Source organism: Carcharhinus amblyrhynchos, chromosome 14, assembly GCF_965287045.1.
Source record: "Carcharhinus amblyrhynchos chromosome 14, sCarAmb.v2.hapA, whole genome shotgun sequence".
NCBI lineage: Eukaryota > Metazoa > Chordata > Chondrichthyes > Carcharhiniformes > Carcharhinidae > Carcharhinus > Carcharhinus amblyrhynchos.
The window spans coordinates 6,134,551-6,150,729 of NC_137337.1; the positions used below are offsets into that span (position 1 = coordinate 6,134,551).

At 44.7% G+C, this 16,179-nt stretch overlaps 1 protein-coding gene across 2 annotated transcripts in view; it reads left to right on the plus strand.

The window, feature by feature from the left end:
* Positions 1–16,179, plus strand: part of nrde2 (NRDE-2, necessary for RNA interference, domain containing) — a 78,006-nt gene that overhangs the window by 19,858 nt on the left and 41,969 nt on the right. For both annotated transcript variants that reach the window (XM_080202206.1, XM_080202205.1), the window contains exons 5-6: positions 3,835–4,312; positions 9,691–10,096. In XM_080202206.1, the coding sequence (XP_080058332.1) occupies positions 3,835–4,312; positions 9,691–10,096 (884 nt within the window). The remainder of the gene's footprint in view (positions 1–3,834; positions 4,313–9,690; positions 10,097–16,179) is intronic.

Sequence of the window (16,179 nt, forward strand, 5' to 3'; positions counted from 1 at the left end):
CTGTGCCACCATTCTGCCCCAATCTATGACAAAACTGTACGGCCGTGATTCTCACTGTGGCACAGTGGTCAGCATTACTGCCTCGGTGCCAGGGATTTGGGTTCCGTTCCCAGCTCTTGGGTCACTTCTCCCCGTGTCTGCGTGGGTTTCCACCCACAGTCCAAAGATGTGTGGGTTAGGTGGATTGGCCATGCTAAATTGCCCTTAGTATCAGGGAGACTAGCTGGGGTAAGTGCATGGGGTTATGGGGATCGGGCCTGGTTCAGACTGTGATCTGTGCAGACTCGAGGGGCAATATTGTCTCCTTCTGTACTGTAGGATTCTATGATGTTGTTCTTGTGAAGAGTCTTGGAAAGTTTGTCTATATTGAATGTACTTTTATATCAATTTGGTTGGTGAATTTGACAATGTTGCTCAGTTTCTGTCTGCCATCATTGGCTCTGCAGTTAAAGCTCTGTCAGTTTTCCAGCTTTTTGTTATAATTGTATAACTATAACGTGTAATTGCAGAAATTATTTTTGTTCAGCTTCAATTTCACTCTGTTACATCCTACCCGTGACTCTTGACGAATTTTAAAGAGCTCTGACATGGCTCACTAAGTCCACAGGGCAACTGAGCGGAATAACTGCAGCCTGTTAGTGCCAACCATGTCTCAAGAGAAACCATGTATTTTTAAATGAGAGGATTGCTGATGGATGCTCCACATCTCATTTATTTGAAGGTGGAAAAGTTCTGTGACTTGGAACACCCAGTCACTCGAACGCAATTAATTTCTCAAGGAGTCACTTCATATATAGAGTGTGCACAAATGGAGTGTCTTCCTCAATGCCCATGATTTCGCTCCCCCCCTCCCCCCCAACCCTTCACTGACTCCTGAACAATGCTCAGTGTCAATGCCAAGAGGCAAACCTAATTAGCCATGAGATGAAACGCCTCATTAATTGTGAAATTGCAGTCCTTGCAGTCTGACCGCTTTCACACAGTGGCAAATGGGATGTGTCCAGATCGATGATGCTTAACAGAGGCTTGTCACGTCAATTATCTCTGTGGAGGGTAGGAGAGTTTGTCTGGTTAAACTTCACAAATAAAAACATCAGAGTCTCACCCTTGTGCTGCTGTAGATTTTTCAAAGGGCAGTTATACGCGCAGCCTCAATACACCTGCGCAAGGATTAACGTTTAAAGTTTATTTATTAGTCACAAGTAAGGCTTGCATCAACACTGCAGTGAAGTTACTGTGAAATTCCCCACACTCCAGCACCTGTTTGGATCAATGCACCTAACCAAGCACGTCTTTCAGACTGAGAGGGGAAACTGGAACACCTGGAGGAAACCCATGCAGACACGGGGAGAACGTGCAGACTCCACACAGACAGTGACCCAAGCTGGGAACTGAATCCGGGCCCCTGGCGCTGTGAGGCAGCAGTGCAATTTGGATTTATCCACAACGAAGGCTTAAGAGAATTAAATTACAAAAGCGAGTTGCATAAACCTGGCTTGTATTGATGTGAGTGCTGAGATTGTGAGGTGATTGAGGAAGCGGGAAAGTGGAACTGATCCACTTCAGATCAGCCATGATCTTATTGAATGGCGGGGCAGGCTCGAAGGGCTAGATGGCCTACTCCTGCTCCTATTTCTTATGTGATCTGATTGAGGGGTATAAAATATTAGGGTTTGGTAGGGTAGATACAAAGAAACTATTTCTTCTGGTAGAGGAATCCAAGGACAAAGCACCATTAGAAAATGAAACCTGAACTATTTGGAGTGAAATTGGGAAGCGTTTTTATACACGCAGCACGTGAAAGGTTGGGGATAGAGGGAATCAGTTGGAGCTTTCACGATTGAGAGGGATTTTTGATTTATGGTAAATGATGAATGTCAGAACAGTAATGAGGGGCTGAATGGTCTAATCTTGTGTTCCTATTAAGAAGGCTCTCCCAGGCATTGTATCTTCACATGATTGCTTTGACCCTGGCCTACGGATACTTCACAAATTTATAGTGTTGCTGTTATTGCCTTGACTGAGAACCAGCCAGAAAATAGACCTGGTGTTTTGTGGTCAGTCCAACACCAAAAATGATCTACTTGCCCCATGATCAGCCTTTTAAAATTCCAATCATTGGCCTGGAGAGAGTAGAGAGGAGATTGATCCAAAAGATTCCAGGATTGATGGCATTAATGATTCAGCTTTGTGGAGAGAGTTGAGAAGCTTCTTTCCTGCTGCTGTCAGACTTTTGAATGGACCTACCTTGCATGAAGTTGATCTCTCTCTACACCTTAGCTGTGACTGCAACAACACATTCTGCACTCTCTCCTTTCCTTCTCTATGAATGGTATGCTTTGTCTGTATAGCACGCAAGAAACAATACTTTTCACTGTATCCCAAAGCACGTGACAATAAATGAAATCAAACAGGGATTGTTCTCCTTGGATCAGAGCAGGTTAAGCAGTTGTTAATAAATGGGCTCAAGATTGAGGGGTTTTGATAGATAGAGTGAAACTGTTTCTATTGGCAGTAACCAGAGGACCCAGTTTTAATATAATCGGCAAAAGAACCATTAAGATGCGTGAGAAAAAAGTAGCAGCATGTTTATGATCTGGAATTCGCTGCCTGAAATGATGGCGGAAGCAGATTCTGTAGCAACCTTCATGGTATGTTTTTGTCTGTCTAGCGCGCAAGAAAAAATACTTTTCGCTTTATCCCAATACATGTGACAATAATAAATCAAATAAATTTTCACAGTTTTCCGGGCTAGGGAAAAAGAGCAGGGGAGTCTGGTCTAATTCAGCAGCTCTTTCAAAGAGCCAGTGCACATGGTATAGAAATACCTCCAGAACAACAGGATCGATAACTGAGGGAAGAGTCGAATCAGAGACTAAAATGGGTACCTTGTGTATGGAGGCAAACCACGTCGGCATGTTTCTTGATGAATCCTTTCTGCTTTTGCAGAAGAGTGGGAAGGAGCAGCTGTTGAAGGTGAGCAGGAGAAGGAGTCTGAAGTATTGGATGGGATGAATTTAGTGAGGGACAAAATATTAAGGGTCCAGCATCCTTGAAAGTGGCTAAAGCACCTACTTGGATAAAATGTATCTCACGCTCAACAGAAGAGAAGAGTTGGCTGAATCTCAGACCATCACTTTCCAATTCTCTTTGTGATGTGGTGCTGGAGAACTGCTAACGTTGTGTAAAAAGGGAAGAAGGCATAGATGAGTAATGCAGATCAGTCATCCAAGCTTCATGGTTGGCAAATTACTGGACACGTTTGACACAATACGAGCTGTCATTTAAAGATACACAATTCAGTCAAGGACGGTCAACCTGGATTTGTTAAGTGAGGGCTGTGTCTGAATAACTTAATTGAATTTTTTAAGGAGGTAACAAGAAGGACAGAGGTTAGAACATATGAGCAAGAGTAGGCCATCTGGCCCTTCAAGCCTCTTCCACCATTCAATAAGATCATGGCTAATGTTTTCATGGACTCAGCTCCACTTATCTGCCTGCTCACCATAATCCTTAATTTCTTTACTGTTCCAAAATCTGTCTATCTTTGCCTTAAAAACATTCAATGAGGTAGCCTCAACTGCTTCACTGGGCAGGGAATTCCATAGATTCACAACCCTTTGGGTAAAGAAATTCCTCCTCAACTCAGTCTTCAATCTGCTCCTGCTTATTTTGAGGCCATGCCCCCTAGTTCACCCGTTGATGAGGGGAGAGTGCTTGATGTAGGGTATGTGGATTTTGACAAGGGGTATTCAGAATGTTCTTTACACAATGTTGCAGTAGCTTTGTGTGTATTTATTGATTGGTGGTTAAATGTGATGATATGTATTTCAGGTATAAGAGGAGCATGGATACCTGCCTGGGCCTCGACGCCAAAAGGCAGCACATTATTTGGGAAGATTCATCCCGACCAAAGAAAAAGGCAAAGAAAAGAGATGATCGATACTACAGCAAGTCCAGCCTTCAGCTCCTGAGCGCTGACACTGTTCCTGTTCGCTGTGGAGAGGTTTTACAAGAAGACACTCGTGTGCCTGATCCAAACTCCTTCATACGAGTTCCAGATTGGGTCGAGAATGACAGTAAACCCTCAGGTACCATCAGCCCCTTCAATCCGCTTGGGATTTATGATGCATCCACCACTCTGTGGCTACAAGGAAAAGGCCAAGAGGTGCAGGCAGAGCAGGCACGAGTGCCCCCGGACAGCAGTGAGAAGATCAACTCCACTACCATGGCCAGAGTGGAGAAGTTTAATCGAATGTTGAGAGAGGATCCTGGCAATGTCCGAACCTGGATGGAGTTTGTTCATTTTCAGGTGGGTGTTTGAGACATTCTCAGATTGTTGAATTCACTTTGTGTTTGAGAGTGGGATGTGCCTATTACATCACAACAAACCCTTCTGTTGCCGAGAGATGTCGGTGCGTTGCCAATGTGCAGAACATCCTCATGGAGGAAACTATTAGGAAGAGAATTAGATCAATTGCATTGTTGGGGAAGCCATTGTTTTATTGACGATGGTGGAAGAGTGCGGGAGGGAAAGAATTTCATAGTTTTGAGATCCGGGGAACAAATAAATTTGAATAGAATGAAGTTTAGGACAGTGTAGCGGGGCTCTTCAGTATCAGCAAGGTTACTCACTGGGGTGATGTGGCCGTAACTGGCAGCAGAGCAGTGTAGTCAGTCACTGGGCCGGTGTAGTCACTTGCTGGAGCATTATGGCTGTTAGCCAGCAGTGGAGTTGTGTGTCCGCTTGCCGGGGCATTATGGCTGTTAGCTGGCAGCGGGCAGTGTATCCGCACAACAGGGTGATATGGCCATTAGCAGTAGGGGCAGTGTATCTGCTCGCCGAGGCGTTATGGCCATTAGCTGGCCATGGGGCGGTGTAGCCACTCAACGGAGCAGTGTGGCTATTAGCCAGCAGCAGAGTGATTTGACCAATTTATTGATGTCTTTGTCAAGACATGCAACCTCTGGCCAAATGTTGAGGAGATTCTGTCACTGCAAAATGAGGTAATGGGGAAAGCTTTTAACCTCGGCTGGTGAGAACACAGGCTGTTGTATTTGGAGTCATTGCTTCTCAGTTTTTGGTTTTAGCTCATTGCCACATCATTTGTTAATTATGTTTGTTCACAAGGGCAACATGTGATACAGTGGTTAGCACTGCTGTCTCTCAGCACCAGGGACCCAGGTTCAATTCCGGTCTTGGGTTAACTGTCTGTGCGGAGTATGCACATTTTGCCCATGTCTGCGTGGCTTTCCTTCGGGTGCTCCGGTTTCCTCCCACATATTGAAAGATATGCTGATTGGGGTGTGTTGGCTGTACTACATTCTCCCGTAGTGTAAGCGAACAGGCACCGGAGTGTGGCGACTAGGGGGTTTTCACAGTAACTTCATTGCAGTGTTAATGTAAGTCTACTTGTGATGCTAATAAATTTTTAAAAAAAGGAGTGGGGCTTTCTCAGTTACTGAAAGCTGCTGCTTTCTTTGGGATTATAGCTGCTGTTCCCACGCTGAAATAGTTTTTTTTTAAATTTCTTGTTCGTGGCTTGGTAGACCATGGAGAAGTTACACACTCTTTCGTCTGTAGATTCTCTGCTTGTGAATTTAGCTGGGGGAGTAAAGAAGGAAAGGGAAATGTTTAGACTTGCTTCACTGACCCAGAGAACTGAGATGGAAGGTCACGGATAGAAACTTGCAGCATTTTGTATTCAGGGCTCTGAATGATGTCAGTATCAGACAATCACATGGACTTTGTTTGCTAGTATATTTTTATACATTTGTAACCTTGCTGCAGAGGGAAGACTTTGATCGAATGCTGTCCATTTCCTTGGTTATTTTTCTTTTAATAACTTCAGGTTGTAGATGTTGATGATAAGGCCAGTGTTTATTGCCCATGTGTAATTGCCTTTGAGATGGTTGGTGATGGTTAACCACCTTTCTGAACCACTGCAGTGTATGTGCTGTAGGTGCTATTAACACTCACTGTGCTGTTAAGAAGGAAATTTCAGGATTTTGACCCAGCAAAAGTGAAGGAGTGATTATAGCCACACATCAGGATGGAGTCCCAATGCACCTGCTGCCCATGTCTTTCTGACGTAGAGGTTGCGGGTTCGGAAGGTAATGTCAAAGGGGAGCCTTGGTGAAATAGCTGCAATGTATCTTGAAGTACATGGAGAAGACCAACAAAGATCAATACACATGATTCAAAGAATAAGACATCATCCTCCCCACTGCAGTCAGCTCCTCTCCTTTCATATCTCCCTCACACTCCTGCCAACCAGAAGCGCCAACGGCAAGAAGAAGATCTGCACCACCACAAGATAAGCACAGGATTTCTTAAACGCACAGTAACTAACAAAAAAAACAACACCAGTAGTTCTGATAGGAGGTTTTGGTCGTCTAAAATGAGGACCTGAGACCTTACCTCCATCTATCTGTCCACCCATCACCCTGCTGTCGCATTACTCATCTTTTCTATAACTGGAGCACAGGATACTGCAAAAGAATGTACTCCAATGCAAATGCAAGGGTTACAGCACATTAAAAGAAATTGAATATGTATTGCACGCCCTTTAAGACATACCCACTCTGAGTGCTCCCTGGCAATAAAAAGGAACAGTGGGAAGTCTCACAACACCAGGTTAAAGTCCAACGGGTTTACTTGGTATCATGAGCTTTCAGAATGTTGCTCCTTCATCAGGAAGTTTGCACATTCTCCCTGTGTTGCCTTGGGTTTCCTCCCATACTCCAAAGATCTACAAGTTAGGTTGACTGGCCATGCTAAATTGTCGCATTGTGTTGGGGGGGGTTGGTTAGCGAGATAATTACATTGTGTCACAGGGATACGATCTGGGTGGGATTGTTGACAGTGCAGGCTTGACGGGCCGAATGGCCTCCTGCATTGTCGGGATGTTATGTTTCTAATTCATGAGGGGGTTAGACTGAGTAGATAGAGAGAAACTGTTCCCACTCTTAAAAGGATCAAAAACAAGAGGGCATAAATTTAAAGGGATTTGCCAAAGAAACAAATGTGATGTGAGAAGAAACTTTTTCACACCATCGGCCCAAGCCTGAAGGGCTTGTTCACATGGACATGGACTGCTTCTGTATCAGATGAGTACTGAATACTGTGCAGTCGTCAGCGAGTGTCCCCATTCCTGACCGGATTGGGGAATGGTCATTGATGAATGAGTTGGGCCAAGGCTGCTCCCTGAGGACCTCATGCAGCCATGTCCTGGGGCTGAGGTAATTGGTACACAACAACCCGAACATCTTCCTTTGGTATGACTCCAAACAGTGGAGTGTTTTACCCGAAATTCCCATTGACTCCACTTTTACCAGACTGCTTGATTCTGCACTCAGTCAAATGCTCCCTCTTGTCATGGACAGTCGCACTCACATCACGTCTCCAATTCAGCTGATTTCTCCATGTTTAGGACAAGGCTATAATGAAGATTTTCTTTTAGATTTGAAGTTTATTTATCAGTGTCACAAGTAGGGATGATTAACACTGCAATGAAGTTACTGTGAAAATCCCCCAGTCTCCACACTCCGGCACCTGTTTGGGTACACTGAAGGAGAATTTAGCATGGCCAGTGTACCTAACCAGCACGTCTTTTGGACTGTGGGAGGAAACTGGAGCACCCAGAGGAAAGCCATGAAGAGACAGGGTGAGCATGCACACTCCACACAGACAGTGACCCAAGCTGGGAATTGAACCCAGGTCACTGGTGCTGTGAGGCAGCAGCACTAACCACTGTACCGCCAGGTATGGAGCAGAGTGACCCAGACGCAATCCAAACTGTGCATCGATGAGTAGGTTATTGAGTGTCACTTGATGTGGGTCATTGAGTGTCAGTGAAGCCTTTTCATTCATTTGAGACCAGCCTGATGCCACAGTAGTTGGCCAGGTTAGATTTATCCTGTTTTTTTGTGGGCAGGACCTACCTGGGCAGTTTTCCACATTATCAGCTACATGCCAGCGTTGGTTTTGTTTCTTAGCTCGCTGAATTCACGCCATGAAGAGCATTAACGAAAGGTGATAAACAAACCCATGGCTCAGTTACTGAGCCACCCACTTCCCCGAACCATTGAAAGAATTGGTGAGGTCTGAGCTCATGAGAAGAGTATAGTTTGAAGCAGTTTCGTTGTTGTCACGGCTATGCCTTGATTCGAGGTGACATTGACTCAGGATCGCACCGTCCCTCGATCCGAGGGTGACGTCAACTCGGGATGGCAGATTTGTGTTGTGACTCTTCATGTTGCTGAAGATTAACTCTTCGGTCCACAGATCTTTGGTCACACCAGGCAGGGTGTCCCGTGAGAAATGGGATCCGGAGTTCAGTGTTGGCTTCCTTTTCCCTCCACCTCTGCCTCGTCATTAAGATATCGTGACTCTGTGTGTGTGGAAGAGTTAATTGAATGCAAATATTCCTTCTATCATCAATCATATTGTTGTGTAGTAAAAGGAAAATATATATGCAATCTTTCTGACGATTATGACACTTGTCCATGTTATGTTTTAGTTTCCATTTCAGAACTGAAAGCATATAATGTTTTGGGCTTTATTCAATGGGCCATAAAATACAAGAACAAGGAGGTTATACTGAATTTATACAAGACACTAGTTGGACCTCAGCTGGAGTATTGTGAACAGTTCTGCGCACCACATTATAGAAAGGGATGTGAACACATTGGAGAGAGTGCAGAAAAGATTTACATGAATGGTTCCAGGGATGAGAGTCATAGAAACCATAGAATCCTACAGTGCAGAAGGAGGCCATTCAGCCCATCAAGTCTACACCAACAATAATCCCACCTAGGCCCTATCCCGATAACTCTCTGCGTTTATCATAGCTAGCACCCCTGGCACTAAGGGGTAATTTGGCATGGTCAATCCACCTGACCCACACATCTTTGGATTGTGGGAGGAAACTGGAGAACCCGGAGCAAAGCCACGCAGACAGGGAGAGAAAGTGTAAACTCCACATAGACAGTGACCCAAGCCGAGAATCGAACCCGGGTCCCTGGCGTTGTGAGAGAGGAGTGCTAACCATTGTGCCACCATGCTGTCCTACCTCAGTTATGAGGATAGATTGGAGAGGCTCTCTTTGGAGAGAAGAAAGCTAAGAGGAGATTTCATACAGATGTTCAAAATCACTAAGAGGCTGGACAGAGTTTGCTGGGCAAAACTGTTATTGCTCATAAAAGGATCAGGTAAAAGAAGCAATGATGACCTTGAGGAGAAACCATTTTCACACAGAGAGTGGTTAGAATCTGGGATCAGAGACAGCACAGATTTAAAGTGATTTATAAAAGAAGCAAATGTGATGTGAGAAAAAGCTTTTTCACAGCCAGTGGTTTGGGTCTAGAATGTGCTGCCTGGGAGTGTGGTGGAGGCAGGTTCAGTCGAGGCTTTCAAGAGGGCATTGGATGATTGTTTCTATTCAAACGATGTGTAGGGGTTCGGGGAAGAGGCAGGGGAATGGCACTAAATCGTGATGCTCTTTTAGAGATTCAGTACAGAATCAACGGACCAAATCGCCTCCTGCACCATAACAATTGTGTGATACAAGCTAAGAACTAATCAATTAAATTAAGGAAACCTGCTTTCATCACATTCCTCGATGAAATCGGAAGGAGCCACATGCTCCCTCATTGACAGTTGTCTTTAATGGGTCTTCTTTCCTTCAGGATGAATTAATGAAAGGCCCAAATCCTTACACGGACACGGCAGAGGAATCTGAAAAAAGGAAGATGTCACGACGGCTTGTCTTGGAAAAGAAGATGGCTATTTTGGAACGAGCCATTGAAAGCAATCCCAACAGCGCTGAGCTGAAGGTCGCCCGGCTGGAACTTGCCAAGGAATCTTGGGAACCAGCCAATCTGCTCAATGAATGGAAAAAAGTGGTTTTTCTTCACCCAAATGACACCGCTCTGTGGCAAAGGTATCTCTTGTTCTGCCAGAGCCAGTTCAGCACCTTTTCAACATCCAAGATGAATAGTATCTACGGAAAATGTCTGAGCACTCTGGCAGCTGCTCTGGATGGCACCTTACTATCCCACCCTGCATTGCCTGACACAGAGGAAGCCATGCTTGGTAAGGCAGAGTTTTAATATACAGTATGTACCTTGGATACTTGGTATTCAGATTGCAGTGTGCATGCCTGGCTTCCATTGTCTCAGAATTATAGAAATTACAGCACATAAGGAGGCCATTTGGCCTGTTGTCTCTCTTCAGGCTCTCCTTAGGAGAAATTAATTTAATTGTCATTTCTCCCCTCCAACCTCAAAACCCTGCACATTCTTCCTTATCAGATAATTCAATTCTCTCTTGCGTACCTTGACTGATTCTGTCTCCACTACACACTCAGGCAGCGCATTCCAGATCCTAACCACTTGCTGTGTGAAAATGCTTTTCCTCGGGTCATCATTGCTTCTTTTACCTTAAATCTGCCCCCTCTTGTCCCACTAGTGTGAGCAGTTTCTCCCTGTCTCATTTATCTAGACCCTTCATGGTTTGATTATCTCTATCAAACCTCCTCTCAGCCTCCCTTCTCCAAGGGAAACAGTCTCATCTTTCCCACCCTATCTGTGTAACTCTGTAGCTTCTCATCTCTGGAAACATTCCTGTGAATCTTTTCCGCGCTGTAATGCCTTCACACTTTTCATAAAATGCAGTGCCTGGAACTGGACTCCAGCTGAGGATTAACCGCTCTTCCATACAAGTTTAACATGATTTTGTTGATTTATGCTCTATGCCTCTATTAATAAAGCCTAAGATGCTGTATGCTTTCAATCATGCTCTCAACCCGTCCTGCCGCCTTCAATAACTTCTGCACATATGTGCCCAGGCCCTTCTGCTCCCCTTTTAAAATTGTCTCCTTTATTTTATGTTGTTACTCTGATCTTCTTACCAAAACAAATTGCTTCGCACTTCACCTGCCATTTGTCCACCCATTCCACCGACCTGTGTCCTTTTCAAATTCTACAGTATCCTCAAAGAAAATTACAGCACAGGAACAGGCCCTTCGGCCCTCCAAGCCTACACTGACCATGCTGCCCGTCTGAACTAAAACCCCCTACCCTTCTGGGGACCGTATCCCTCTATTCCCATTCTATTCATGTATTTGTCAAGATGCCCCTTAAAAGTCATTAATATATCCGCTTCCACTGCCTCCCTTGGCAGCGAGCTCCAGGCACCCACCACCCTCTGTGTAAAAACAAAGCTTGCCCAGTACATCTCCTTTAAACTTTGCCCCTCGCATCTTAAACCTAGTCAATTAAGAACATAAGAAATAGGAGCAGGAGTAGGCCATCTAGCCCTTCGAGCCTGCCCCGCCATTCAATAAGATCATGGCTGATCTGTCGTGGCTCAGTTCCACTTTCCCGCCCTCTCCCCATAACCCTCAATCCCTTCTCTTATCAAAAACCCATCAAGCCGCTTCTTAAAAATATTTAGCGAGGCAGCCTCCACCACTTCAACGGGCAGAGAATTCCAGAGATTCACCACCCTTTGAGTGAAGAAGTTCCTCCTCAACTCCGTTCTAAACCGCCTCCCCTTTATCTTGAGGCTGTGCCCCCTAGTCCTACTGTCTTTTTTGAGCGGGAAGAGTCTCTCCACCTCTATCCTATCCATCCCATTCATCATCTTATACGTCTCAATGAGATCTCCCCTCATTCTTCTAAACTCTAACGAGTACAAGCCTAGTTTATTCAGCCTCTCCTCATAGCTCAATCCCCTCAACTCCGGTATCAGCCTAGTAAACCTCCTCTGCACTCCCTCCAGGGCCAAAATATCCTTGCGCAGGTGCGGCGCCCAAAACTGCACACAGTACTCCAGCTGCGGCCTCACCAATGCCCTATACAGCTGCAGCAAGACCTCCCTACTTTTATATTCAATCCCCCTCGCTATGAAGGCCAGCATCCCATTTGCCTTCCTGACCACCTGCTGCACCTGCAAGCTGGGTTTTTGCGACTCATGCACAAGGACCCCGAGGTCCCTCTGCACCGTCGCCTGCTGCAGTTTTTCGCCACGTAAGTAATAGTCCTTCCTACCATTCTTCCTACCAAAGTGGACCACCTCACACTTGCCAACATTAAATTCCATTTGCCATTTCCTGGCCCATTCGCCCAGCCTATCTAGATCCTTCTGCAGACTCTCCACACCCTCCGCCCAATTTGCCTTTCCCCCAATCTTGGTGTCATCAGCAAATTTCGACACCCTGCACTCGGTTCCCTCCTCCAGATCATCTATATAAATGGTAAATAGCTGAGGCCCCAGCACTGACCCCTAGTAATTGACAAGCAATTGACAATTATTAGTCAATTGCCTCCTAGTAATTGACTCTTCCATCCTGGGAAGAAGCTCCTGATTATCCACTCTGTCCATGCCCCTCAAAATCTTGTAGACTTCTATCAACTCGCTCCTCAACCTCTGTCATTCCAGTGAGAGCAAACCAACCTCCTCATAGCTAATGCCCTCCATACCAAGCAATATCCTGGTAAATCTTTTCTGTACTGTCTCCAAAGCCTCCACATCCTTCTGGTAGTTCACAGTGCTTCCAAGTTGTATTTCAATTGCACATTTTGAAATTGTGTGCTGTACGCCACGGTTGTGATCGTTAATATATGCATCAGGAAGATTAAGGGTCCCTACACCAATCCAGTAGAAACCTTCCTCCATTCCAAAAAAACACATCCTTTAACCACTGCCATTTGGCCTATTTCATTTCCCATGTTGCTGCTGTTGTCCCTTTATTCCATGAACTTAACATTGCTCACAAGTCTGTTTATTATAAAATGAAATCGAGGTGCTCTGGTGCTATCTTGCTTTTATCTTGTGCCAGGAATTCTGATCATCCACTGTCTCTGTTAGGAAATAGATGTACGTGAACTTTGTGTGTATATCGCAGTTAGGATGAAAAAAGAGAGAAAGGAGAAGAACTTTCTTTTGTATAGTCACTGTTGTAAAGTAAGGAACACAGCAATCAGTTTGCACATAGCGATGTGATAATGATGCAATAATCAATTTATTCAGAGATGTTTGTTGAGGGATACATTTAGGTGCCAGAAACCAGGGAGAACTCCCCTGCTTTTCCTGGAAGCATGGAATCTTTTATGTTCACCTGAGGAGGAGTAGACAGAGCCCCATCTTGTAGAACATGAGAACCAAACAAGGCCATTAGCCCCGCCACTCTGTCAGCAAGATCATGGCTGAGTTGTGAGCTCACTCCACATTTGTCCTTATCCTTTGAGAACTTTGGATGACAATCTGGGATTTAATATTCACATCTGATCAGGCATCAGTTGCCTATTGTTGCAGCACTGTGTAGAAGTGTTTCCTAACTTTACTCCTGAAAGTTCTGCGTCTAATCCTTAGACAATATTCCAGAGTCACTAACCAACAGAAACAGCTTCTCTCTCCCCACCTCTCTACCCCCATCTCTCTCTCCCTCTCTGCCACTTTTAATGTCTCAACTTTGATCAGATCACCCCCTAATCTTCTAAATTAAGGGAATGGCAACCCTGGTTTGTGTAATCTCTCCCCATAACTTGACTTCCAACGGTTTAAAATTATCATCCTGTTTAACCTGCTGCACTCCCTCTAAGATTGAAGGACCCAGAACTGTTCACAGCACTCTAGGGCTTTGTATAGTTGAAGAATGATCTCCTGTTGCCTTGCTCCTGTGAAAAGTCTAAAACTAGGGGACATAGATTTAAGATGAGAGGAGAGAGATATAAAAGTGTTCAGAGGGGCAATTTTTTCATACAGACGGTGGAGAGTGTCTGGAACAAGCTGCCAGAGGTAGTAGTAGAGGCGGGTAAAATTTTGTCTTTTAAAAACCATTTAGACAGTTACATGGATAGGATGGGTATAGAGGGATATGGGCCAAACACGGGCAATTGGGATTAGCTTCGGGGTTTTTAAAAAAAAAGGGCAGCAAGGACAAGTTGAGCCAAAGGGCCTGTTTCCATGCTGTAAACCTCTATGATTCTAAGTGACTTGGGAGTTTTACTATATTAAAGGCAGTATATAAGTATGTGGTCCTTGTTATATTCTGTTCCTTTAGATATAAAAATCAGACTTCCATTAGCCTCTGATAACTTTGTATACCTGTTCATGGTACTTTATTAAGCTGTATACCTAGATCTTTCAAATCTCGTTGGACCTTCACTATTTCTAGCTGCTTACAATTTAGGAAGTGTCCTACCCTATCCTTTTTTTGAGCCCAATGTTGATTAACTCACATTTGCCGGCATTGGAATCCATTTCCCCAGATTTACCCAATCATTTAATCTTTCGTTGTCTCTTTCTAACTTTTTACTCCTAACTGTATTTAAAATGGCATCTAACTTTGTAACATCATGACTTTTTTTATGTTAATGAATGTAGTGAATAGTTGAGGCCCCTCATGGTCCTCAAAAGACACTACTAGTTACGCAGGCTGCCCGTTACCCCTAATCTCTGTCTGCTACCACTCGACCAATTTAGAAATCATAGCAACCCTACAGAGCAGAAAGAGGCCATTCGGCCCATTGTGTCTGCACCAACAACAATCCCACCCCGGCCCTATCCACGTATCCCTACGTATTTAGCCGCTAATCCGTCTAATCTACGCATCGCAGGACACTAAGGGGCGATTTAGCACTGCTAGTCAACCTAACCGGCACATCTTTGCCTTGTGGGAGGAAACCCATGCAGACACAGGGAGAATGTTGCAAACTCCACACAGACGGTGACCCAAGCGGGGAATCGGACCCAGGCCCCTGGAGCTGTGAAGCAGCAGTGCCAACCACTGTGCTACCATGCCATCCAATTCCCTACCTAGGTTAATTTATGGACAGCATGGTGGCACAGTGGTTAGCACTGCAGCCCCACAGCGCCAGGGATCTGGGTTCAATTCTCAGCTTGGGTCACTGTCTGTGTGGAGTCTGCATGTTCTCCCCGTATCTGTGTGGGTTTTCTCTGGGTGCTCCGGTTTCCCCCCTCAGTCTGAAAGACGTGCTGGTTAGGTATATTGACCAAACAGACACCGGAGTGTGGCAACAAGGGGAATTTCACAATAACTTCACTGCAGTGTTAATGTAAGCCTTACTTGTGACTAATTAATAAACTTTAACTTTTAACTTTGATTTACCTTCAATTCCATGAGCTTCATCTTAAGCTAACAGTTTCTTATGAAGAACTTTATTAAACACCTCCACATAAATAACATCGAGATATTCCCTTGCCCACTGCTTTAGTCCCCTCTTCAAAATATGTGGTTAAATTTATCAGGCATGACCTACTCTTTCTGAATCCATGCTGGCTATCTCTGATCAGCTGAATGTTTTTTAAGGTGTTCAGTCACCATGGTCTTGTTAATAGACTCTATAAAAATGACACCTCTGAGGGTACAGACTGCCCCGGAGTGTCAGCATTGATTTTGTGCTCATATTTATGCATCCACAATGCACTGAAGTCAAGCGTGCTACCCAGTGAACCAAGGCTGGCAAGCCGCCTGTTGACCATGTGTCGTCTCATACTGCAGCTTCCACAGTCTGTACTTTGTATTGGAAAACAGCAACAACAACTTGTGTTTGTATAGCACCCTTTATTGTAATAAAATATCGCAAGATGTTTCACTGCAGTGTAACGAAACAGAATATGATAATGAATCCCATGGGCAGTGGTGGGTACCCTGAGCCCATTTGGACCCTGAGTGCAAGCCACAAGACATTTTGTTGACCTTTGCCCACGCGCAGGGTTGTCACATTCTGCCGGTTTCTGCCCACATCATTTTTGCTCCAAACCCTGTGACTGAAATGATTCACATGTAAAGTAAGGACAAGTGAAGTGAGGTGCATGCTGATCACACACAACATTGACTGTCAGAGCTGTGCACTCCCTCTGCATTCAAAGTGTGAATATTTCTTTTGTCTTCACTGTTTGAAGTTGGGTGACAGTTCTATGAATATATAAATGATTAAGCATTTCCTATAACTCATTATGAAATATTCAGTGTGTGTTAAACGTATTTAATCTCATTCATGGGCCATTCCAATTTCAATCTTGCGGCCCACTGAGATGAGGGAGGTCACTCATGCAGCCCACTCACCAGCCTGGATCGCCCAGCAGTGCCTTACGGTGTTACAGATATATTTTCTGGAAACCAGCAGCCTGTGCTGTATGCTGGATCT